Source organism: Drosophila grimshawi, unplaced genomic scaffold, assembly GCF_018153295.1.
Source record: "Drosophila grimshawi isolate 15287-2541.00 unplaced genomic scaffold, ASM1815329v1 contig_1377, whole genome shotgun sequence".
In the NCBI taxonomy this organism is placed as follows: Eukaryota; Metazoa; Arthropoda; class Insecta; order Diptera; family Drosophilidae; genus Drosophila; species Drosophila grimshawi.
The window spans coordinates 16,928,255-16,952,361 of record NW_025062900.1 but is presented as its reverse complement, the minus strand read 5'-3'; the positions used below and the strand labels follow the sequence as shown (position 1 = coordinate 16,952,361).

At 42.6% G+C, this 24,107-nt stretch overlaps 5 protein-coding genes across 5 annotated transcripts; 4 read left to right on the top strand and 1 right to left on the bottom strand.

Moving 5' to 3' along the window:
- The first annotated feature begins 77 nt into the window (after positions 1–77).
- Positions 78–7,262, top strand: LOC6562210 (probable multidrug resistance-associated protein lethal(2)03659). The gene is made up of 9 exons (XM_001987895.2): positions 78–241; positions 1,509–1,607; positions 1,683–1,768; positions 2,600–3,129; positions 3,272–4,881; positions 4,984–5,555; positions 5,638–5,903; positions 5,965–6,894; positions 6,969–7,262. Exons 2-9 carry the CDS (start codon positions 1,531–1,533, stop codon positions 7,008–7,010), a joined length of 4,113 nt encoding a protein of 1,370 aa, XP_001987931.1. The 5' UTR covers positions 78–241; positions 1,509–1,530; the 3' UTR covers positions 7,011–7,262.
- A 377-nt stretch (positions 7,263–7,639) lies between these two features.
- LOC6562715 (probable multidrug resistance-associated protein lethal(2)03659) lies at positions 7,640–13,631 on the top strand. The gene is made up of 6 exons (XM_001987896.3): positions 7,640–7,995; positions 8,452–8,700; positions 9,175–11,172; positions 11,509–12,712; positions 12,773–13,189; positions 13,263–13,631. The coding sequence occupies exons 1-6, from the start codon at positions 7,928–7,930 to the stop codon at positions 13,299–13,301; spliced, it is 3,975 nt and encodes a 1,324-aa protein (XP_001987932.1). The 5' UTR covers positions 7,640–7,927; the 3' UTR covers positions 13,302–13,631.
- Positions 13,632–13,670: 39 nt separating this feature from the next.
- On the top strand, positions 13,671–14,528 carry LOC6561922 (uncharacterized protein C1orf50 homolog). The gene is made up of 4 exons (XM_001987897.3): positions 13,671–13,773; positions 13,879–14,036; positions 14,091–14,252; positions 14,311–14,528. The coding sequence occupies exons 1-4, from the start codon at positions 13,716–13,718 to the stop codon at positions 14,494–14,496; spliced, it is 564 nt and encodes a 187-aa protein (XP_001987933.2). The 5' UTR covers positions 13,671–13,715; the 3' UTR covers positions 14,497–14,528.
- Positions 14,529–14,701: 173 nt separating this feature from the next.
- Positions 14,702–17,461, top strand: LOC6561923 (protein hook). Its single transcript, XM_001987898.2, has 7 exons — positions 14,702–15,573; positions 15,628–15,754; positions 15,812–16,375; positions 16,441–16,559; positions 16,631–16,683; positions 16,750–16,926; positions 16,999–17,461. Exons 1-7 carry the CDS (start codon positions 14,801–14,803, stop codon positions 17,235–17,237), a joined length of 2,052 nt encoding a protein of 683 aa, XP_001987934.1. The 5' UTR covers positions 14,702–14,800; the 3' UTR covers positions 17,238–17,461.
- LOC6562515 (protein hairy) lies at positions 17,446–20,815 on the bottom strand. The gene is made up of 4 exons (XM_032736174.2): positions 20,722–20,815; positions 19,432–19,743; positions 18,928–19,355; positions 17,446–18,861 (listed from the first exon to the last, which is right to left on the bottom strand). The coding sequence occupies exons 1-4, from the start codon at positions 20,768–20,770 to the stop codon at positions 18,145–18,147; spliced, it is 1,506 nt and encodes a 501-aa protein (XP_032592065.1). The 5' UTR covers positions 20,771–20,815; the 3' UTR covers positions 17,446–18,144.
- Between the last annotated feature and the right edge of the window lie 3,292 nt (positions 20,816–24,107).

The following is a 24,107-nucleotide window of genomic DNA, read 5'->3' as shown; positions in this document are numbered from 1 at the left end:
TCATGTGTGCGAGCAAGCAATATGTGCTGCTGTTGGCGAATTCGCTGAAAATGTTCGAATGCCGCCAGCTGTTTCTCAGTAGCATGTTGCCCTTGCATGCATACGGTTCGGTTTTGTTGATGCTCGTCGGTTCTAACGTTCGTTATTGTTAATTGCCTTTCGTTCTAAACAAAAACAAAAAAAAAATACAACAAATTAGAGAATGATTTTGTAGTTTAATTGAGCGTCAATATAAACAAACGTATGTAATGGCTTATATTTTGATTCTCTTGAATTAAACAATTGCAGTTGTTTGCAATATGTGCTTTACATTTACTACATGTAAATTCGTAAATTTGTGTGTAATGGTGACTAGTTCGATTAGATAATTTACACAAAATTGAAGAAATTCCCGTCATTGTACATAACTATAGTTGAATCAGTGTTCGTGAGTGTGAACAGGAACTTCATTGTTGCATTGCTGCTGTTCCGGCTGTTCTAACTGTTAATGTGAATATAGCATAAATAGGTGCACACACAAACACACAACACACACATGCACACGTTCATACATAAATCGAATGTTCAAGCAAAGAAGAATAAACTAAATACATACATAAGGCAACCAAGTTTTGCAAGTGCCACCCGCGTGTTTATTTTAAGTAAATATGTACAAACTAACAAACATACATACAGACAAGGGCGTACCCAGTTCTTCGTAAAAGGGATTGGCGAATTATACGCACCCTGTTTCCATCCGCCCTTGTATACAGAAAAGCATGTGTATGTGTGCGTGACTTTCGGCAGTGAAGAATTGCCTTAGGGTTTCTATTCAAATGAGCCCGCAAACATCTGCTTATATGTGTCTGTATTGTATTTGATTGTTTATCAGTGTATGTATGCGGGTATATATTCAAAAATATACATATATGTGTCTGGAGTTCTCTTATATTACTCATTTTAGCGCACCCGAAGAAGACTAAAGCAAACAAAAAATAATTATTATATATATATATGTTTTTCTTAACTACCGTTATTTATTGGTTATTTGCCGGCAATAACACGAGGAGGCAAAAGTTTATTTAAAAAAAAACAAATACATATAACTGCATAAGGGGAGACGGATACGTGCTCGAATGTAAAGTTGCACCACACTCACAGACACACACACACCTGCAACAGGTGTTTACTGTTTGTTCACAAAATAGCTAACACATCGTGGGAATAAAGCGCAGCATTGACGTGAAAATCACAATTGATCACGAAAACTTTGCAGACAAAATTGAAGCCACTCATGGGAAGTGTATAAATACACCAATTACAGACTTGCTGACATTAGTAATTTACAGGTGTTTGCTGAATGGATTTTTAACTTATTAATTGATTTTCAAAAGTAAAAGATATTGTGTAATTACGTATAATGAATGATAATCAATCACAGCGATTGCAATAGTAATTAGCAATTAGCCACAAATTTAAAGATTCTTTTTTAAATTTTTTATGTTTATCTTATCTTAACCGTTACGTAGTTTCTTCAGCCCAACATACGCAATGCAGTCGGTCAAAACTGCTGACTTGCCGGAGAGTCCGCGAGAGAATGCCAATTTCATATCAGCGGCATGTTTCTGGTATGTGCTATTGATATTTGTTATAAATAATGTTAAGTCCAGCATTGTTTATCTATTATGTACGTATGTATTTAGGTACACCATGCCCACGTTCCTCAAGGGACGCAAGAAAATGCTGGGAACCGAGGATCTATACAAGGCATTGAAAGAACACAAGTCAGGTGCGTTTACACTACATAAATAAATAAATAAATAATTACCCATACTCGGCTTGTCCAAGTAAGCCTTATCATTTTCATGATATTCTACAAAAAAAAGAAGAAATCGAATTACAAAGTCAGCAAAGCTTTCCACTGTATAGATATGACACATAATAATGTGTACTCTTAAATAAATAAATACACATATACATAAGTACTATGTACAAATGTACGATCGGTTCAATTAATTCCATTTAATAATAACTTGCGCAATGAGAATCAATTGTAGACAAATATTGCGCCGATTTCCAGAACACTCCCCAAACAGAAGTGAAAACAGAAATAAAACAATTTCAATATAAATCGAATGCATTTGCTGATATGAATCCATCTGTCTTTTAAATATGTACATATATGCAAATTCGGTCAATGACTTGTCAATTATTTGTTTGAGAAAAATTTTGTAATTTTTCTTGTTGATAATGCGCGGCTTAAAATAATTTATTAATCATAATTGCGAGTTTTGCAATCCCAGCTTTATCTCATCTATAAAGCTAAAACATATAAAGTGCAAAGAGCACTAAGCAATAAGATGTTATTATTTATGAATAAATAAGGGATAAGTTAGATGTTATTTACTACAAAAATAAATATATAAATTACGTCTTTTAATGAGTAGTTGGCTTATCTTTTTAATGTTTCTTTTTTCTGTTTTTCTTAACAAAAAATTTGTATATATTTGATAATTTTGCTTTTCTTTTTTATTAATTAATTCATTTTTTATCATAAAAACATGTACAATTATTATATTATTTTACATACTTTTTGATTAAATGATCCAAACGTTTTTAGAAACACTTGGAAATGATTTATGTGCTGCCTGGGAACGAGAGCTACAAAAGAAGCAGGTGGACTCGAAAAAGGAGCCGAGTATGCTGTGTGCACTGATTCGTGTATTTGGATTGCAGTTCGGGCTGTTGGGTCTGGTGCTGTTCCTGCAGGAACTGTGTCTGCGCACGTTGCAGCCCCTGTGTCTGCTCAAGCTGATATCGTATTTTACGTACGGCTCGGAGACGCCTGAGTCCGCCTACTATTATGCGGCTGGTGTGATTGCCTGCAGTGCTCTCAATGTGATCATTATGCATCCCTACATGCTGGGCACCATGCACGTGGGCATGAAAATGCGTGTGGGAATATGCAGCATGATTTATCGCAAGGCTTTGCGATTGAGCAAGACGGCGCTGGGCGACACCACAGCTGGTCATATTGTGAATCTGATGTCCAATGATGTGGGTCGCTTGGACCTGGCCACCATATTTGTGCACTATCTGTGGGTGGGGCCGCTGGAGACGATTTTTATAACGTATCTGATGTACCTGGAGGTAATTGATATACCCAATTAATTATATAGAATATATCTATATAATTAGATAGTACAATTTTAAGCTGTTTTTAATATTTTATAATTGCTATTTGTCTACATTTATTTGCCTTGACACTGATACAATTCGGAATCTCTTGCAGATTGGCATTGCGGCTGTGTTTGGCGTAGCCTTCATGCTGCTCTTCATACCGATGCAGGCTTGGCTGGGCAAGAAGACCTCAGGGCTGAGGATGCGCACCGCTCTGCGTACGGATGAGCGTGTGCGGATGATGAATGAGATCATTGCTGGCATTCAAGTGATCAAGATGTATGCCTGGGAGTTGCCCTTCGAGCAAATGGTGGCATTTGCACGCAAAAAGGAAATCAATGCAATAAGACACGTTTCTTATATCAGGGGCATACTGTTATCCTTTATAATATTCCTAACGCGTGTTTCCATTTTTCTAAGTCTCGTGGGCTACGTGCTGCTGGGCACATTTCTAACACCCGAAAAGGCCTTTGTAATTACGGCCTATTATAATATACTGCGCACCACGATGACCGTCTTCTTTCCCCAAGGCATCTCACAAATGGCTGAAGCCCTGATTTCCATTAAACGCGTGCGCAACTATATGCTCTACGAAGAGACGGATGTCAGTGATAAGTCTCTGGAGCTGCCGCTCGCTTCGCCTGGCAGTAATCAAACCACGGTTCACTCAAAGCTCGAACACGAGCAGGAGAGGCTACTAACGCCTTCATCGCTGCCGCACATCAATGAAAATGCCGTGCTCTCCGAAGCGCAAATATCGATCAAGGATCTCAAGGCTAAATGGGACGTCAGCTCACCGGATTACACCCTCAATGGGGTTAATCTGCGCGTCCAGCCAGGCACCATGCTGGGCATTGTGGGACGCACTGGCGCCGGCAAGTCCAGCCTCATTCAGGCCATATTGGGTGAGCTGACAGCGGAATCCGGTGAGATTCATGTCAATGGCAGCTTCTCATACGCATCGCAGGAGCCCTGGCTATTTACTGGCACTGTGCGACAGAATATACTCTTTGGCCAGGCCATGGACAAGCGTCGCTATGCCCAGGTGGTGAAGAACTGTGCGCTCGAACGGGACTTTGAACTGTTGCCCTTTGGCGACAAGACAATTGTCGGTGAGCGGGGCGCCTCCCTGTCGGGTGGCCAAAAGGCACGCATCAGTTTGGCGCGTGCTGTTTATCGCCAGACGGCGATTTATCTGCTGGATGATCCACTGAGCGCTGTGGACACGCATGTCGCCCGCCATCTGTTCGAGAAGTGCATGCGCGGCTATTTGCGGGAGCGTATTGTGATCCTGGTCACACATCAGCTGCAATTCCTGCAGCATGCCGATCAGATTGTCATTATGGAAAAGGGCCAGGTGAGCGCCGTGGGCACATACGAATCGCTACGCGAATCAGGCCTAGACTTTGCCGCAATGCTGGCGGATTCGTCACGCGATGAGCATGGCATCGAGGAGCGCTCACGCTCCAGATCGGGCTCGGCCAGCGACAAGCGACGCAACAGTGAGCTGTCTCTCCTATCGCTGGCCGATTCCTGTCTGGATGAGTCATCGGCCGCCCAAATGCATGTGCAGGAGTCCCAGGAACACGGTCGCATCGGACTGGGACTGTACAACAAATACTTCAAGGCTGGCGGCGGTTTCTTCGCCTTCTTCGTCATGATGGGCTTCTGTGTGCTGTCCCAAGTAATGGCCTCCCTCGGCGACTATTTTCTTGCATATTGGTAAGCGTAAAACATTAGTTTTTATTTATTAATGGTTCAATGACTTATAATACCAATTTAAGATATTCCCAAATAATCAAATTCTAATATTGTTTATTGTAGGGTTGACAAGAAGGGAGGAAGTGTTAGGAGCATGAATGAAAACAGCACCCCCATCTTGAATTCAACTAATTCACCTGCCACAAACGATACGACAGCAATTGTCTCGCATGTCCTTGAATCACGCATGTCCATGTGGCTGCACGAATTGGGCTGGTCAGTGGATGCCGAAATGCTGGACACATATATATTTACCATAATCACAATTGCCACAATTGCTGTGACGTTGGCGCGTTCATTTCTATTCTTCAATTTGGCCATGAGGGCATCGATTCGGCTGCATAACTCCATGTTTCACGGCATCACGCGTGCTGCAATGTATTTTTTCAATACGAATCCCTCGGGTCGGATTCTGAATCGCTTCTCCAAGGATATGGGTCAAGTGGATGAGATACTACCGGCTGTCATGATGGATGTGATACAAATATTCTTAGCCTTAGGTGGCATTGTCATTGTCATTGCCATTGTCAATCCGTTGTTTCTCGTTCCCACGTTTGTGCTGGGCATTATTTTCTATCAGTTGCGTACGTTCTATCTGAAAACCTCACGTAATGTCAAACGCTTGGAGGCTATTAGTGAGTAAACTGTAATTTGTTACAATTGCAATCGCAATTATAACATCTATTATTATTTTAATTAATTGCATTTATAACCCAGCTCGTTCGCCGATTTACTCACACATGGCCGCCTCGCTGACGGGTCTGTCCACGATTCGAGCTTTTGGAGCACAGCGTGTCTTAATTAGCGAGTTCGATAATCATCAGAATTTGCATAGCTCGGCATTCTACATGTTCATTAGCACGTCACGTGCCTTTGGCTATTGGCTGGACTGTTTCTGTGTCATCTACATTGGCATTATCACACTCAGCTTCTTCATATTTCCGCCGGCCAATGGCGGCGTAGTGGGTTTGGCAATTACCCAAGTAAGTTGCATGCAGCTTACGCTCTAAGTTCTCTCATCCATTTTTTTAAACACTCTTTTAGGCTATGGGCATGACTGGCATGGTGCAGTGGGGCATGCGTCAGTCTGCGGAGCTGGAGAACACCATGACTGCCGTGGAGCGTGTCGTTGAGTATGAGGACATTGAACCGGAGGGCGCTTTGGAAGCGCCAGCTGATAAGAAACCGCCCAAGACCTGGCCCGAACATGGCAAGATTGCGTTTGAAGAGCTCAGTCTACGCTATTTCCCGGATCCCAAATCGGAATATGTGCTTAAGTCTCTCAACTTTGTTATCAGAGCACGTGAGAAAGTTGGCATTGTGGGTCGCACGGGTGCGGGCAAATCGTCGCTCATAAACGCCCTGTTCCGCCTCTCCTACACGGATGGCTCCATACTGATCGATAAGCGGGACACGCAAGTAATGGGCTTGCATGATCTGCGCAGCAAAATATCGATTATACCCCAGGAGCCGGTGCTCTTCTCTGGTACAATGCGCTACAATTTGGACCCCTTCGACGAGTATACCGATGAGAAGTTGTGGTCTTCCTTGGATGAGGTGAAGCTGAAGGATGTCGTTGCCGACCTGCCCAGTGGATTACAGAGTAAAATAACGGAGGGTGGCACCAATTTCAGTGTGGGCCAACGTCAATTAGTGTGCCTGGCCCGTGCCATTCTGCGCGAGAATCGCATCCTGGTCATGGATGAGGCCACTGCCAATGTGGATCCACAAACTGATGCCCTTATCCAGACGACCATTAGAAATAAGTTCAAAGAATGCACCGTACTTACAATTGCCCATAGGCTGCACACGATTATGGATTCCGACAAGGTGCTCGTCATGGATGCCGGCAGAGTGGTTGAATTTGGAACACCGCATGAACTCTTAACCTGTGCCGAAAGCAAAGTTTTCCATGATATGGTCAAGCAGACGGGCAAATCAACCTATGAAAATCTGCAGTTGGTTGCCAAGCAGGTAAGATGAATGCATTTCTCAATTGGTTAAAATTCAATTACAAATAAGTTTATATATATTCTTTTTATTTACAGGCATTTGAATCTGCTCAGCAAAATCGCAGATTATCGTCCTAAGGCCAGTGAACATTAAAACAATCAGGGATTTTTTATTATCATCGCAGTAGGTGCTTAAAAGCGGACTAGCCCTTCAACTGTAAATAATCTCATCCAATTCCAATAACCTTATTTTATATAAACCTATAATGTTTGTGCCTATGCATTGAATATTTTGTTAACGTTTAGATATTTCTATGTATGTATTAAGTGTGACAGTGCAAATAACGCAGTGCCTTCAAATTATATATATATATACAACTTGGGTGCTTACACACAAATGTTCTCATTTATTTCGAAAATATTGCTGATAAATTAAAATTATAGATTTAAATTTTCAAAAATTTGCTTATAACTATAAAAACAAAATTATTTTGGTTATTTTATGGTTCACTCTAATTCTCATGTAATGTAAATAAATATGTATGTATGTTTGCACTGAACATTGACGGTGTGGCAACACTTGCAATTGTGCCGGCATCAGCTGTGCGAACAGCTGTCAAATAAGATTATCAGAAACTTGGCTTTAGTTATATTTTGCATTGCAAACTGGATAGACATGAACTACTGCCAAGTGTTTGTTTTTGATTGAATGGAAAGCTTTTTTGTTTGTTGTTTATTAATTTCGTGTACATTTTTGTGACAAACAAGCGTCGTTGCATAATTTTTGTGATAAAACGCTGACGCAGCAGCATCTGTTCATCTGGAGTTTTTGACATAAACGTTTGTCAGCTGTTCGGCTAAACGTTTCGAAACGTTTCGAAACGTTTCATTATATTTACAGGGTATCGTGTGAACAGTTCTCCTTGAACAAAGCTTAAGCTCGAATTGAATGAGTTGCAGTGTTATTTTAATTGACTCTGTTCATTTAATTTGTGTAAATAAGTGCATTGACAATCGATTTGCCATACACGCATTGCAATTGAACTCGATGCAAGATGGCAGTTGATAAATTGACTCCAAACCCGCGGGAAAATGCTAATTGTCTATCCGCCATCATGTTCTGGTAAGTTTCCATATGTAAATACTAAAATTGAAGACTTATAAGCGCTATTAAGTTCGTAAATTACGCATATATGAATGACTACCTTAAAAGTTTTATCATTTCACAACTTACAAATTTGATCTTTTAAAGAGCATTCAAGTACACTTGTCCTATCTATTATTAATGATAAGATAAAATTCATTATTTCCGTATCAGCTGTAATTATAAATTATTTGCGTGGTCAGTTGACACGATTTAAATCTACTTAATTAAATGAAATGAATACAAAAAAGGTTAAAAAAAAATGTAAATGGAAATATTTGGTTAATGTTGTTGTTGAAATTCGATTGCAGCATATTAAGATAAGATGATTTTAAATGCAAATGAATTTCATTTTGTTTATAAAAACAGTTAGTTTTATTCAAAATTTGAAGAAAAATATAAAATATCTCTGAAAATAAACGTTTATCTTTGTAGCTTCGCCCTTCCCATTCTGTTCAAGGGCCGCAAAAAAAAACTGGAACCAAGCGATCTCTATGATGTGCTCGACGAGCATAAGGCAGATAAGCTGGGCGCCAAGCTATTCCAGACCTGGCTGGCGGAAGCCCAGCGAACAGCTGCCAATGGAACTAAAGACGCCAGCATGCTGAGAGTTGTACTCAAAGTGTTTGGCTGGCAACTGGTGATATCCGGCATTGTGATCGCAGTTCTCGAATTGGGTCTGAGGTGAGTGTATTTTACAGTTTAGGATCAAATTTACATTACAGTGGTCGCTCGATAAGTTGATCGAGCTAATGATTGTATAAGTATTATAAATAAAAGCAGTTTTTCTAATTGACATATCCCTGTTGCTAAGCACTAATACAGACTTTTGCTGGCTTCGAATGGGGCGTAAGCAATAAATAATATTGAAATTCTATTGCAAATTGCCTAGTTTAAAAAGTGAGCTAAAAAGACAATTTTAATTAAAATCTATAGTTCCCCTTAGTAAAATGAAGAATTTTTGAACTTTTAATTCAATTGTTAATTTTTAGTTTTCCCACTTTATTTGACAATTTTTTTTTTTTTTTTTAGATATTTGTAAATTTTGTAACGACTGCAAATATTAAATAGATTGCTAGAGAGGGACCACTATTTAGGAATTTGTACAGCTATATATATAAATATATATATATATATATATAATTTTCTTTTCTTCAGAGCCACTACTCCACTTCTGATGGCCGGCCTTATCTCAGAGTTTACGCTGTATGGGAACGGAAGCCATCTCAATGCCCAACTCTATGGCGCCGGCTTGGTGCTCTGCATCGTGATGAGTGTGCTGCTGTTTCATCCGTTCATGATGCACATGATGCATCTGGCGATGAAGATGCGAGTCGCTGTTAGCAGTGCCATCTACAGGAAGGCACTACGCTTGAGCCGCACTGCGCTGGGTGGCACCACCACTGGCCAAGTTGTGAATCTGGTGTCCAACGATTTGGGTCGCTTCGATCGGGCGCTCATCCACTTGCATTTCCTGTGGCTGGGTCCACTGGAGTTGCTGTTTGCCTCTTACTTCCTCTATCAGCAGATCGGAGTCTCCTCGATCTATGGCATTGCCATCCTGCTGCTCTACTTGCCACTCCAAACCTATCTGAGTAGATTAACGTCGTCGCTTCGCCTGCGAACCGCTTTGCGGACGGATCGACGGGTGCGGATGATGAATGAGATCATCGCTGGCATACAGGTGATCAAGATGTATGCCTGGGAGCTGCCCTTTGAGCAACTGGTGGGCAGAGCACGTGTCAGCGAGATGAGCGTTATACGCAAGGTCAACTACATTCGAGGAGTGCTGCTCTCCTTTGAGATTACGTTGGGACGGCTTGCCATCTTTGCCAGCCTGCTGGCCTATGTCCTGGCTGGTGGCCATCTCACTGCGGAGCAGGCTTTTTGCGTCACTGCGTTTTATAATATTTTGCGACGCTCGATGAGCAAATTCTTTCCCAGCGGCATGTCGCAGGTGGCCGAGCTGCTGGTCTCCTTGCGCCGTATAACCCAGTTTATGTTGCGCGATGAGACCCAGGTGCCGATGCTCCAAGAGGATCAGGAAAACGATAAAGCAACGGAAAAAAATAAACTTTTATCAAATGGCAATCAGCGGCTGTCCAGCTCAGATATATACGTCGAGATCAAGAATCTGAGAGCACGCTGGAGTCCGGAGCAGAGTGAACCCGTTCTGGATAACATCAATGTGCAACTGCACGGAAAGCAACTAGTGGCTGTCATCGGACCCGTTGGCGCTGGCAAATCGAGTCTGATACAAGCGATGCTCGGCGAGCTGAGCGCCGAGGCGGGCGAGGTGAAGTTAAACGGTCGCTGCTCCTATGCGGCACAGGAGCCGTGGCTCTTCAGCGCCACGGTGCGTGAGAATATACTCTTTGGCCTGCCACTGGACAGACACCGCTATCGCACCGTGGTCCGCATGTGCGCCTTGGAGCGGGACTTTGAGCTGTTGGCGCAGGGCGACAAGACGATTGTCGGGGAGCGGGGTGCATCGCTGTCGGGTGGCCAAAAGGCGCGCATTAGTCTGGCACGGGCTGTCTACCGCAAGGCCGATGTTTACCTGCTCGACGATCCGCTGAGCGCCGTGGATGCCCATGTGGGACGCCATCTGTTCGAGCAGTGCATGCGTGGATTTCTCGGCAAGCATCTCGTCATCTTGGTCACGCACCAGGTGCAGTTCCTCGAGCAGGCGGATCTGATTGTGTGCATGGACAAGGGCAAAATCACAGAAATCGGCAGCTACGAGCACATGCTGAAGAGTGGCCAGGATTTTGCTCAATTGCTGGCACAACGGCCGACAGAGCAAGCAGACGATGCAGAAGAAGCAGAGGATGAAGTTCAGGACAAGGCCAAGGATTTGGCTGGTGCTGGAGATGCAACGTCCACAGCCACTCAGTCGTATTCACGGCACAGCAGCCTGGATAGTCGCAACAGCATTTCGTCCGCGGGCTCCAATGCCGACGACTCACTGATGGCCAAGAAGGAGCAGCCGCCAAAGGAAATGCAGGAGATGCGCTCAGCGGCCAAAATCGGTTTGGATATGTATCACAAATACTTCGCGGCCGGCTGTGGCTGGCTGGTGTTTCTGCTGTTGATGTTCTTGTGCCTGGGTACTCAACTGATGGCGTCATCTGGCGATTACTTTTTGTCCTACTGGTGAGTAGCTGGAGAAAGTCCTGGAAGAGTTTCTTATAAGAATTATATTAGACGTGCTACAATGTTGCTTGCTTGCAAGCAGTGCATAATAGGAGATCTTACACTTAAAAGTAAATGCAATGTGGCTAGCTTTATGTAAACAAACTGCTTGCAAGCAGTGCATATGAGTTTATTTTGAATATCAATGTAAGCTAAACATCAAATGTTAATTGCCTTGAATTACAGTTCTGTTTCACTGTTAACCAAGCCTAACAGAATTAAAGTTGATTCAACAATGTTAATGTTAATATTGTTAAATTCTGATGTAGATTTTTCATAGATAATTATGTTTTGCAGGGTGAAGAGCAATTCGTCGTCATCGTTGGATATTTACTACTTTGCGGCCATCAATGTGGTTCTGATCATTTTTGCACTGCTGCGCACGCTTCTCTTCTTCAGTGTGGCGATGCACTCATCCACCCAGCTGCACAACTCAATGTTCCGGGGAATCACACATGCAGCGATGCATTTCTTCAATACGAATCCATCGGGTCGCATCCTCAATCGGTTCGCCATGGACATGGGTCAGGTGGATGAGGCGCTGCCCGCTGTGATGCTCGACTGCATCCAGATATCCCTCACACTGACCGGTATCATAAGCGTGCTGTGCATTACAAATCCCTATTATTTGATCAATACACTGGTTATGTTGCTCTGTTTCTATTATGTGCGAAACTTCTACTTGAGCACATCGCGGGATGTAAAGCGACTCGAAGCGGTTGCCCGTTCACCGATGTATTCGCATTTTGGAGCCACCCTGCATGGACTGCCGACGATTAGGGCGATGCGGGCACAGAGAATGTTGACTACGGAATATGATCATTACCAGGATAATCATTCGATTGGATACTATACATTCCTGTCCACAAGTCGAGCCTTTGGTTATTATCTTGACTTGTTCTGTGTGATTTATGTTTTGATCATAATCCTAAATAATTTTGTGAATCCCCCTGAGAATCCGGGTGAGATTGGCTTGGCCATTACGCAGGCAATGTCCATGACGGGTATGGTGCAGTGGGGCATGCGTCAATCGGCTGAGCTGGAGAACTCGATGACCTCCGTGGAGCGTGTGATCGAGTACAGCGGTCTGAAATCGGAAGGAGAATTCGCATCAGCACCGCATAAAAAACCGCCAGCAAGTTGGCCAGAAGACGGTCAAATTGTCGCCGATGACTTGAGTTTACGCTATACACCCGATCCTCAGGATCCTTATGTACTGAAATCCTTGAACTTTACAATTGAACCAAGGGAAAAAGTGGGTATTGTGGGCCGCACGGGTGCAGGCAAATCCTCGCTTATAAATGCCTTGTTTCGGCTGTCCTACAACGATGGCTCCATATTAATTGATAAGAGGGATACAGAAGAGATTGGCTTGCATGATCTGCGCAGTAAAATATCGATTATACCTCAGGAACCCGTGCTGTTCTCTGGCACAATACGCTATAATTTGGATCCCTTTGAACAATATCCGGACTCAAAGCTCTGGCAGGCCTTGGAGGAGGTAAGAGTGTAATACAGTAATTTACTAATTCTCACTAAACTTTTCAACTTTAAATTTCAGGTGCATCTCAAGGACGAAGTCTCCGAACTACCAATGGGTCTACAGAGCAACATTTCCGAGGGTGGCTCCAATTTCAGCGTAGGCCAACGTCAATTAGTGTGCTTGGCCCGTGCCATTCTGCGCGAGAATCGCATACTGGTCATGGATGAGGCCACTGCCAATGTGGATCCACAAACTGATGCACTTATCCAGACGACCATTAGAAATAAGTTCAAAGAATGCACCGTACTTACAATTGCCCATAGGCTGCACACGATTATGGATTCGGATAAGGTCATGGTATTAGATGCCGGACACGTTGTCGAATTTGGAGCACCCTATGAACTGTTGACAACATCCGAGAGTAATGTGTTCCATGGCATGGTTATGCAGACAGGGAAAACAACATTTGAACATCTGCTGGAAATTGCGCAACATGTAAGTAAATTAATAATTTAGTTTAATGAACACTTTACAAAAATACTAACATAACAATTTATATTTTTTACAGGCCTATTCGGAAGGGAAGTCGAAAACTGTTGAGGTTTAGTTCCTATATATGATTATTATTATGAACAAATTCAACAAAATATCAACCCAAGTTCATCTTTCACATCGAAGTCGGAGTCTGGGAATCGAACTCAGAGTTAATTATTCTTCTTTGTTTGTAAATGTCTGCCAAATGTACTTTTTAAATTGCCATCATTTTACATTTTGTTGAAATGCATTTACTTAACTAGGTAATATGTACATTTAAGAAAACAGTATTTAACGGAATGTTAATAAATATTGTAAAGGAAATTTATGAAAAATATTCCCATCTGGGGGATATTTTGTAATCGAGTCAATCGATAGATATCGCATTATAACACATGTTATTTGTTATTGTGAACAATTTGTAACAAATACGTCCCCGGCTCGGTCTACGTTTATTTAATTTACTTTCTTAATCAATGCTTGTGTAATGAAAAGGAGTGCAACAATGGAGCAGCAAATAAATTATGAAACCGCAATCAAAAAAGGTATGAAAGTTAACAGACTATATTCAACATTGGGAAAATATTTATGGACGAAGTAGATAAGAATAGTTTAAGAATTCGTAAAAATCCAATTTATTTTAAATACAGCTCAATTGGTGGAGAGAAACCCACAATTTCAAGTAGATCCAATGCGTGTTTCGATGCACGATGAAACTGACATAATACATCTAGCACAGGAAATACAATCTGCAGATAAGATGGTGAGGAATAGCACAAGCCAGAAATTGGTTGTTATTCTGGATCAGGTAAGCATTTTGTAGGCAAACGCTATTGAATTGTACACAACCAAAGTATTTCAGATAAAAATGCTGCAAGCACAAGCTATAGACATACTCAAGGAGTCTAACGAGAATCGGATGCTGCACAGTGTTGCGTGTAATTTCAACAAGAAACCTGGAAAAATCTATCATCTGTACCAAAAGTCAACGGGTCAAAACTATTTCAGCATGCTCTCACCAGAGGTAATAAAGAAACATGTAAACATCTGATAAGAAATGCTTCATACACATTTGCTCGTAGGAATGGAACAATTCTGTGGAACAGACGTATAAGGGCAGTTATAGGCTTGAATTTGACTCCAGCTGGACACCGATTGACAAAATCAAAGAACACGATAATAAACTGAAATGGGTGGAACAATGCATGGACAGTATTGATAGTGGCGCAATAGCAGCGATCGATTTCAATTCTCTTACAAATAATTAATTCTATGATCAAATAAATGCCTTTAATGACAATTGAGTGATATTTAAATTTAGTTAGTTGCCAGAACGTATTTGTAGGCAGACAAACAGAAAATCAAAAGCAAATTCGATAGCGGTAAACGTACAATAACCTGTATGAATCACTGGCGCTGTTAACAGCTCTTCAACTTATCGATAATTGCTTGGTGTGTTTTATCGGTATCGTGAGTGCAGCTGTTTTGTTTACGCTGCAACAGCTGTGTTGTTTTTTCCGTGAAGATTTCTAATTTTTTGTTTGGTTTTGTCATAATTTTATAACATTCACGATGTCCACTCAGAACGGAATGTATTATAGTCTGTTGGAGTGGTTCAAAACGCTCAATCTGAATGCACCGCATGCAAACGCCGAGGAGCTGGCAGATGGCGTTGCACTCGCTCAGGCATTAAATCAATTCGCACCCGAATCTTTCAGCGATTCGTGGCTGTCGAAAATCAAATCGAGCGCTGCAGGCAGCAATTGGCGTTTGCGGATGAGTAATCTAAAGAAGGTTGTTGAGGGCGTGTACGAATACTACAGCGATGTCCTAAACTATACGCTACAGCACGATTTTGTCAAGCCGGATGTGCAGGCGATTGCCGAGAAATGTGACCTCACCGAACTGGAGCGCCTGCTGCAACTGGTTTTAGGCTGTGCGGTCAACTGTGCTAAGAAGCAGTCATATATATGCGAGATTATGTGTCTTGAGGAGGAGCTGCAAGCGAACATTATGCGTGCGCTGCAAGAGCTGGAAACGTCAACACGTCAAACGACAGAGGGTGGCGTGGTCAGTTCGCTGTCACGCAACTCCTTGAGCGGCATGCTTGATGGCAATGCTAAGGCGCTGCAATCGCAGATGACGGAGGAGCGCGATGCCATGGCCCAGAAATGTTTCGAAACCGAGAAGAAAATGCTATTGCTCATCGATGAGAAAACCAATCTACAACAGGAATTGCAAAAGATACAACAGGAATTTGCACGGCTTGAGCATAACACAATTGGAGACGATGGTGTCTCGCTGGGTCCTATTCAAGCGGGCTCCGTGCGCTACAATGAGCTGAGGTAAGCTGATTAATCGAAATTTAAATTTATTGTAATTCTTAATATCCATTTCAGGCGTCAATTGGAATTGGTTAAGGAGGAACTGCTGCAGTCAGAAGGTGCACGTGAGGACCTTAAGATTAAGGCGCAGCAGCAGGAGACGGAGATGTTGCATATGCAACAGCGCATAGATGAACTAATGGCATGTACCCCAAGTCTATACCCAAAACTTTATTTAATATCATATCTATCTTAATAGAAAAGCACTGCAGTGCTGATCACACTTAAGGATGAAGTAGATGTGCTGCGCGAATCCACAGACAAACTAAAAGTATGCGAGGCTCAACTGGAGACCTACAAAAAGAAACTCGAGGAGTACAATGATCTGAAGAAACATGTCAAAATGCTCGAGGAGCGTAGTGCTGACTATGTGCAACAAAATGCACAGTTTGAAGAGGACGCCAAGCGGTATGCTAACACAAAGGGTCAAATAGAGCTCTTTAAGAAGGAAATACAGGATCTGCACACGAAACTGGATAATGAGAGCAGCAAAAATGTCAAGCTTGAGTTTGATAACAAGAATTTGGATAGCAAAAATCTGGCGTTACAACGGGAGAAAGATAATTTGCTCAAGGAGCGCGACAATCTGCGGGAGGCCTTCGATGAGCTGAAATGCGGACAACTGACAACCAACTCGGGCAGCTTGACGGGCACAACAATGTCGCGGGAACTTCAGCCGCCGGCTATGATGGACAAAATCCAGCGTCTGGAAGCGGAGAACAAGGCACTACGTGAGGGACAAGGTGGCCAAACAGCGCTGGCGGTAAATAATGTTTTATGTTCATGAAAAAAAAACCGATTTCAATTTGTGTATTTCTAATCTTGCAGCAACTGTTGGACGATGCAAACAAACGCTGCGAGAATTTGCGTGAACAGATGAAGACTGCCAATGAGCGTATTCTCTCCTTATCGCATGCCTCGCAAAGCGACGATCCCATATTAAAGGAGTGAGTACTAAAGCTAAGATTGTAATTTGAAACCAGCTGCATACTAATTATATTTATTTTTCATATAACAGAAATGAATTCAGCAAACAAATCAAACAGCTAATGGAACTCAATGAGCAAAAAAGTATGTGGAATCTAAATAATATCAACTAAAAGTATTATAATAATATTTTTATCAATCGTTGCTTAGCACTTCAAATTGAGGAATTTGCAACACAGAACTCAACGATGCAGTGCAAGATAACCCAGCTTGAGTCGTCTTTGAATACGCGAGAGCAGGAAGTTATGGCATATGAAGTCAAGTACCGCAAATGCGTGGAACGAGCCAAAGAAGTCATCAAAAACATTGATCCGCGCATAGCCAGTGGTTTGTTTAAATAAAATTTAACACAATTTAACATAAATTCAACTTTAATTAACCTCCACCCCATAATTGCAGTGCTGGAGGCAAATGCATTGGAGAAGAGCGTCGATGTCATCGAGGAGGAGTCGAAAACTAAAATGAGCGGCATGGAGGAACAGCTCATGGCCACCGCCTTCTACAGATTGGGTGTTAATGCTCAACGCGATGCTGTCGACTCCAAATTGGCCCTATTAATGGGTTCGGGGCAAACATTCCTGGCGCGTCAACGGCAATCGGCGCCACGCAAGTCTCTGACTACAATGAAATCAAAGTAGTCTTGATTTGCAGGCGTTAAATGTTCTTTAAAGGCAATATTATTTTTCGGTCTTAGCCTATATATATGCATATTTATATAACACACCAATATTTATTCGCGTTTTCAAAAAGATAATAATATTATTAATTTGCACTACTCTAAACTATATACATTGCGTTGTCTATCTAAAATAAAATTGTATATAAGAATTATCAAATGGATGCCAAAAAAAAGAAGAAAAAATATTTGTTATTTGTTAAATAATGTTAACGTTATTGCAGTTTTAATTTCAGTATTTGATACATTTTACTCAAGGTATTCGGACAAAACATAGTCTGGAATTATACAATTAGTTATGAACGGATAGTTTTTGTTTTTTTTTTTTATTCAGAGTCTTTTAGCATTGGCACACGTGAAAAATGCATTTAAATATTCGCATCTCGTGCTGGAATTTTTATACATTTATACGAGCAAGAGCTTAACAATAGGTTTTATCCTAAATACAGTGGACACTCGGAACTTGGACTTGCATAAAATAAAAGCACTTTGAATATAATTTTTGAGAATTTATGTTAATTATTTTCCGTTTTGAGTCAACTTTTGAGTAAAATATGTATAAAAACCCTATTAAATTGGTAAACAGAGCCTATCAAATTTAATTATATAGTACGAATATTAAATTTGACTTTGTTGTGCAGAAAAATAGAGCTGAGGTTTTCCGCTGGATTAAAATGAGCGTTTCAATTCGCGAGCGACCACTGTTTTATGCAGGTTTAGTTAGGAGCCAAAAGAACAAATCATATCATCCATAACAAAGCAACAAATTTGCGCAGTCTACATACATATACATATACATATATATAATAATATACTTAGTACATAAAAGCTATATCATCCCGAACTGTACAAGGCCAAGCATCGGAGAACTACCAGGGCCGCCACATGCTCTCATCGGAGCCCTGCTGGAGACCGAGGACAATCTGTTGTTGGTGTTGTTGCTGTTGTTGTTGTAGTTGCAGTTGCTGCTGTTGTGCCCGATACTCCTCCTCCTGACGCTGGCGCAGAGCCTGTCGTGCCGCACTGCTCGTCTGTGGACTAGCGTCCAGAGTTTCATTCTCATTGGAACCAATGCCGCTCTCCGAGCGCGGCGACGACTGTTGCGTTGCCGGTGCCGACTTCAGATCAGAGACACCCGAACTGACCGAAGCTGCCGCCGACGAGGAGGCCACCGAGGCGGGTCGCTCGCTGAGCATGGCTGCTGCTGCAACCGTTGAATTGCTGGCCATGCTATTGGCATAGGCAGCTGCCGCTGCGGCTGCCACATGCGCCGCCTCCAGGCTCCCGGCGAAATTGGGGCTCAGCTTACCGGCGAGATGCGGCTGCAGGCGCTGCAACTCAATCAGACGCTCGAAATCCGTGCGCGTTGCAATCGGATCCACAAGCGGCTGAGCGCTCAGGCCCAAGGCAGCTGCCAGTTGAACATAGTGCGGCGGGAGTACAAGCACACCATTCGGGGCGCCACCTTCAGCCTTCAGCTGCTGCTTATACTGCTCGAGCACATTGACGCAGACGACCTTGTTGCCCACATCGTTCTCATAGCCCAGTTCGATGACAGCGCCATTTGGTGGTGATTGTTGTTGCTGCTGTTGCTGTTGCTGCTGCTGCTGCTGTTGTTGTTGTGGCTGTGGTTGTTGCTGTTGCAGCTGTACTGTTGGGGTTTGGACCTGTGGCGTTTGTGGCACCGCCAGCTGCCCGCGATTGTTGTTCTCGTCCTGGGCGGAGTGCGCTGTTGTCGCCTGCAGCAGTACGCGCTGATCGCCTTTGCTGTAGTCCAGCGGATTCGAGTCCTGGCTGCTGTAGTCCAACGAATGCTCCTCGGGTAACGTTGCCGCTTTCTTGATATCGAAACAGGTGCTGCTGTTGTTGGGACTCTCGGCAAAATTCGACGTTGTTGTGTGCGGGCAAATCTCCACATCGATCTCGGCAATGCATTGATCCAGATGCCGGAGCAGGCGCGCCTTGGACCCGGGCTCCGATAGCGTGGGCATATTGCCCATGGGCGGCGGCTCCGGCGTGGCCAAATAACGAGCCACTTCCCGGGCACAATCCGTGTAGCCTGAACGATATTTATTCACAGCTGCTGGTGGCGTCAGACATAAAAGACTACAGTTTAGCCAGGGAAATGGGCAAATAGCGAAACAAATGCTACTCACTTGGATCATCGAGGTTGCGATGTCGCTGAAAATGGCGCACAGTGAGTTCCAATATGTCGGCCTTCTCCAATTTGGTATGCTTCGCCTGCCCATCGCCGTTTTTGGCATTCTGATGCTTGGTGGATTCCAAGATGAGCGCCTTCAGTATGGCCAGGCTCTGATTGATGCGTGCTCGCCGGCGTTTCTCCATGAGTGGTTTATTCGTACGCTTGCTAATTTCCTGCGATGAGGTTACATTTTGTGAGGAGCTCACCAGACCAATTGATTTGATGCCGCTGCCATTGGTTGAGCTTGAGGCGGAGAATCCGATGCCTATATATAATTAAATTACACTGATTTTAATATATGTATATGTATTTCATTATTTTATTTTTATATTCCTATTTTATATGCTTAAGAAAAATATATACTCGTGCATCATGGGAAAAAGGAAACATCTTCGACCGCATTTAGTATATATATTCTTGATCAGCATCAATAGCAGAGTCTATTTAGCTATGTCCTTTTCTAAAATCAAGCCGATCTCAGAAACTTTAAGAGCTAGTTACATCAAATCTGGAATATAAGCTATTTATTTCGTCTTATCCATAACTGCTCCCGTTTCGAGTATGTCAATATACAATAAAGACACAATAATAAATCAAATAGATAGCCTTACAATTGACATTTAATAAAATACCCTGACATATTATGGATCAACTGTTAGCATTTCATTAAGATATCGTATGAGAAACACAGGTTTTGTTAACCAACAAAATATAGGAGAAAGTAATATCAGCAAGCTTATTTAACAGCTGGGTCCAGGATATTTCCGTGTCGAGCTCTCCCGACTATAAAATTCTCCAGTTTGTCCACTTGGAACTGTTTTATTTTTAATCACATGATGTGTGCTTATTACGTTGTTTTTAAAATATTCCATGAAGTAAAATCCATTGAACTACGATAAATATGAAATCAGTTTGTAATAATGATCGATGCTAGAAATCATTATTTGCGTTCCATGAATAAAAAAAGGAAATAGCAGGTATGAAAATGTGCAAAGACGACGAGAGAGAAATCAAATCGAGCAAATTTCGCAATTCTCTTTTTTACAGATCTTCGCCGGAGCTTTGTTAGTATTCGTGTTTGCGAATCAGCTGGTCGTGTCTGTGTGACTGCTCGATGGCCTTGAAGGAACGGGACTAACTATCGACTGATCGATGTATTTAAATAATGGTTTGTTTACTTCAATAACTTAATGGTTTAGTGTAATTATTTATTTGGGAGTCGAACTTGAAAATTAATTATTACCCGCTGTTGATTTATTTTTGTTGTAATCCTTATCACGTTTTGCTGTCATTTTGACATTTTTACAGAACTCTTAATGAATTCCATACACGCGTCAACTTTTACAATTCGATTACGGTTAAACTAAAAACAAGGTTTTTCGGTTTTGCCGTTGGCTCTTTCGAAACTAACAACCACAAAAAATTACGTATTTTTACACGGCCTACAGATGGTAGCACAAAATTCCACAGAAAATCAAAAACGTCCAGCAAACTAACGAAACGTCCGCACTGGCCGAGAACAAACCGAGTACTGAAACCGAAACGAACTGCACACAACTCAACTCAACTGAACAGAAGCTAACGGTAAGCGTAACGGTGAAAAGTACTTCGACTTTTCGTTTTTACTTGCTTGCCTGCCCCTCCTGTCGCTTATGACGCCCGCCGTGTGTGCGCACAGCTCGTACAAAATTTGCCGACTGAATGGCTTGGGCTCTGTGCTTTGGGCTCTGGCTGTGGCTCTGGCTCGCCATCGCTATAGCCCTCGTCGTGTGGCGCAGCAACCAAAGCAGATTGGAGTCAACCAACAATAAAAACAAGAACAGCAGCAACAACAACGGCAATAACAACAGCAACACTGGCAACGGCGGCAACAGCAACAGCAACGCCTGGCTGACTGCCTGGCACGTTAATGGTGGTTGTGGTAATGGTTGCCTCACATATACACACACACAAGCACACGCAGACACACACACACACACAAACAGCAGCAGTAGTCGCAGTGCAAAGCTTTAACGACGCTGACGCGGCGGCGGCGGCGGCATGTTGCCAGTTGTGGGCGGCTGGGCGTTGGCAAATGCGGCAAATGTCAGCCAGTCGACGTGCCGCCAACGACAGTCGGACAGACGGCGTGACCATGTCTGGCTTTGGCGAGCACAGAAAGTTCGCACGTACGCGCGCCCCACACACACAAACAAACACACAGACACAAAGTTATACATACACACACACTGACATACAAATCAATTCGTTTAGGCACAAATATGATATCCCAGCAAACATTTAAATATTAGCAATGGAGACTAGTACTTTTTTTTAAATATACACAAATATTCGTGTTACAATTCATAACTATATAAATAGTTAGTGTAATTAATGATATTCAAATAGCAGAATAAATCGAATTGACAAGGCATTTGCCATTATATCTATATATATATTAAATTATTTCACTGTAATGAAAAACACAATTTTGTATATTATGTTAAGAGAATTGACTGCATTTAAAATTTGTAGCTTAGCTTAAGTTATTCAAGAAATAAAATATATAACAAATAAAGGAAAACAGTACACTTAACAATATCCCAAAATAAAAATACTTGAAAAAAAATTTAAATTTTACTTTACTTTTATTTTTTAATTAAGAAGTGTTATAATTATTCGAACTTTAACCCAGAAGCTATAATGTTCAATTTTGTGGCGACAGCTGTGCAAAAATATTGTCTATTGGGTTGCCTGCGCAAACGCCGTCAGGCAGCCAGTGAGTTAGCTATGGTTGTGGCCTGCGGGCGGGTATGAAAGTGATGCGGGGTGGGTACTTCGATGTATGTGTGTGTGTGTGTGTGAGTGTAAGTGGAGATGCTGACGATGACGGTTGCGATTGTGGGCTTGGGTTTGGGTTTGGGGTCGGGGTCGGGGTCGTCGTGCCGTTCGGCTACCCACATTGAAATCATAACACCAACGAGGCGAAACTTTAGCGCCGCAGCCAGCAGTCGTGGCAAATAATAAGCCAGGCGACAGCAATTCCAATGGAATGGGGCATCAACACCAGACGTAGACCATTCTGACAGCAGCAGGGACTATTAGATAAATACGACATCTATGTGAGAGGGTGCGGGACGGGGGATGGAGGAGTGTGCGGGAGACAGGGAAGGAAGGATGGTTGACGTTGCTTTTTGGACAGCAACTATCACAGCATAGCATAGATTTTTGACAAAAGGCACAAATTGCAGATATGCCTTTCAAAATCTGTTTATTTCGATAAATGCGCTTGTGCCAACAACAAATGCATTTCTATATTGGTCAATGACGTTCCACGATCAAGCTGCAAATTAAAGCAAAAAGTAAAGACTAAGCAGAAAGTCTGTGATATTTTGAGATCGCTCGAAAAGGTAAAACAAATTGTAACCACATAAAAGTATGCTACGTTTTCGTGACAACTTGATTAGCGGCTATTCTTGTCTATTTTTGGTTTAAAAAATGGTTGTTTATTGGCATTGCTCATTTCAAGTTGGGTCTAGAGTCCAGAACCACATGGCGTCCTCTTGTTACAGGACAAACTGTCCAAACTGTCAGCCTGTTGGGCATCTCTACATGCACTCTTACAGATGCAATCACAAACTGAAATACACACATCCGCCCACCATACACACACGCACATAGACATAAGTAAAATTGTTGAAGTGAGGCAGCCAGCCAGTCTTCCTCTTGCCTTCCTTCTGTGCGTTGGTAGCTGATGGCGCAGTCTGTAAAATTACTGAACTGAACTGAACGATGACTTGAATGCCACCGTTGATTGTGGCTGTGGATGGAATGGGATGTGGTGGTGGCATGTGGCGCTTGGCCTTCACAAGCATACACATAAATCGTTTATAGCCACACCGAGTCCCAGTCAGAGCCCCATACTAAGCTGTCGCTGTCGCTGATGCTGACTCTGACGCTGATGCTGATGCTACCCGTGCTCTTGTTTCTGCACGACTTGACTGCTCACACCGTGCCCACCCCCATCTCCCCTCCTTCCCACAATCGGCGGCAAGTAACATGCAAACGTTATATACATATATATGAATGAATGTATGTGTGTGTGTGTGCAACTTGGGTATTCAGTTGAACAAGTCGCATGTGCGGCCTAGGCGACAATCGGTTATCCGCTGCTTAGTCAGTATCGATATTGATTGATTCGATAACCAGCGTATGTGTGTCATTATCAGTTATCAGCAGTTATCGATATTGACAGTTCGCGCACCTGTTCAAACGCATTGATATCAAAGCGTACTGGGAACTGAGTAACAATGGAATGCATTAATAAAAGCTATGGACAGCAGTGAAAAGAGCGCTACCGCAATGTGGCAGCTGCAAAGTAATACTTCAACAACGGTATCCAACAACAACAATAACAGCAACAACAACAATAACAGGAGTGGCCAAGAGGTATTGGTAGCAAAACAGAAATGAAAATCAAACATTAAAAAAATAACAGCCCAGGACGATTGGGGCAACCTTCTATAGACACACACACACACACCCACAAAGAAATGGTCGGAAGTGCGCACAGTGGCAACTGGGCGACTAGCAACTAGCAACGTGCTGTTCCATGACAGTGGCAGTGGCACTGGCAGAGCCACATGGCTT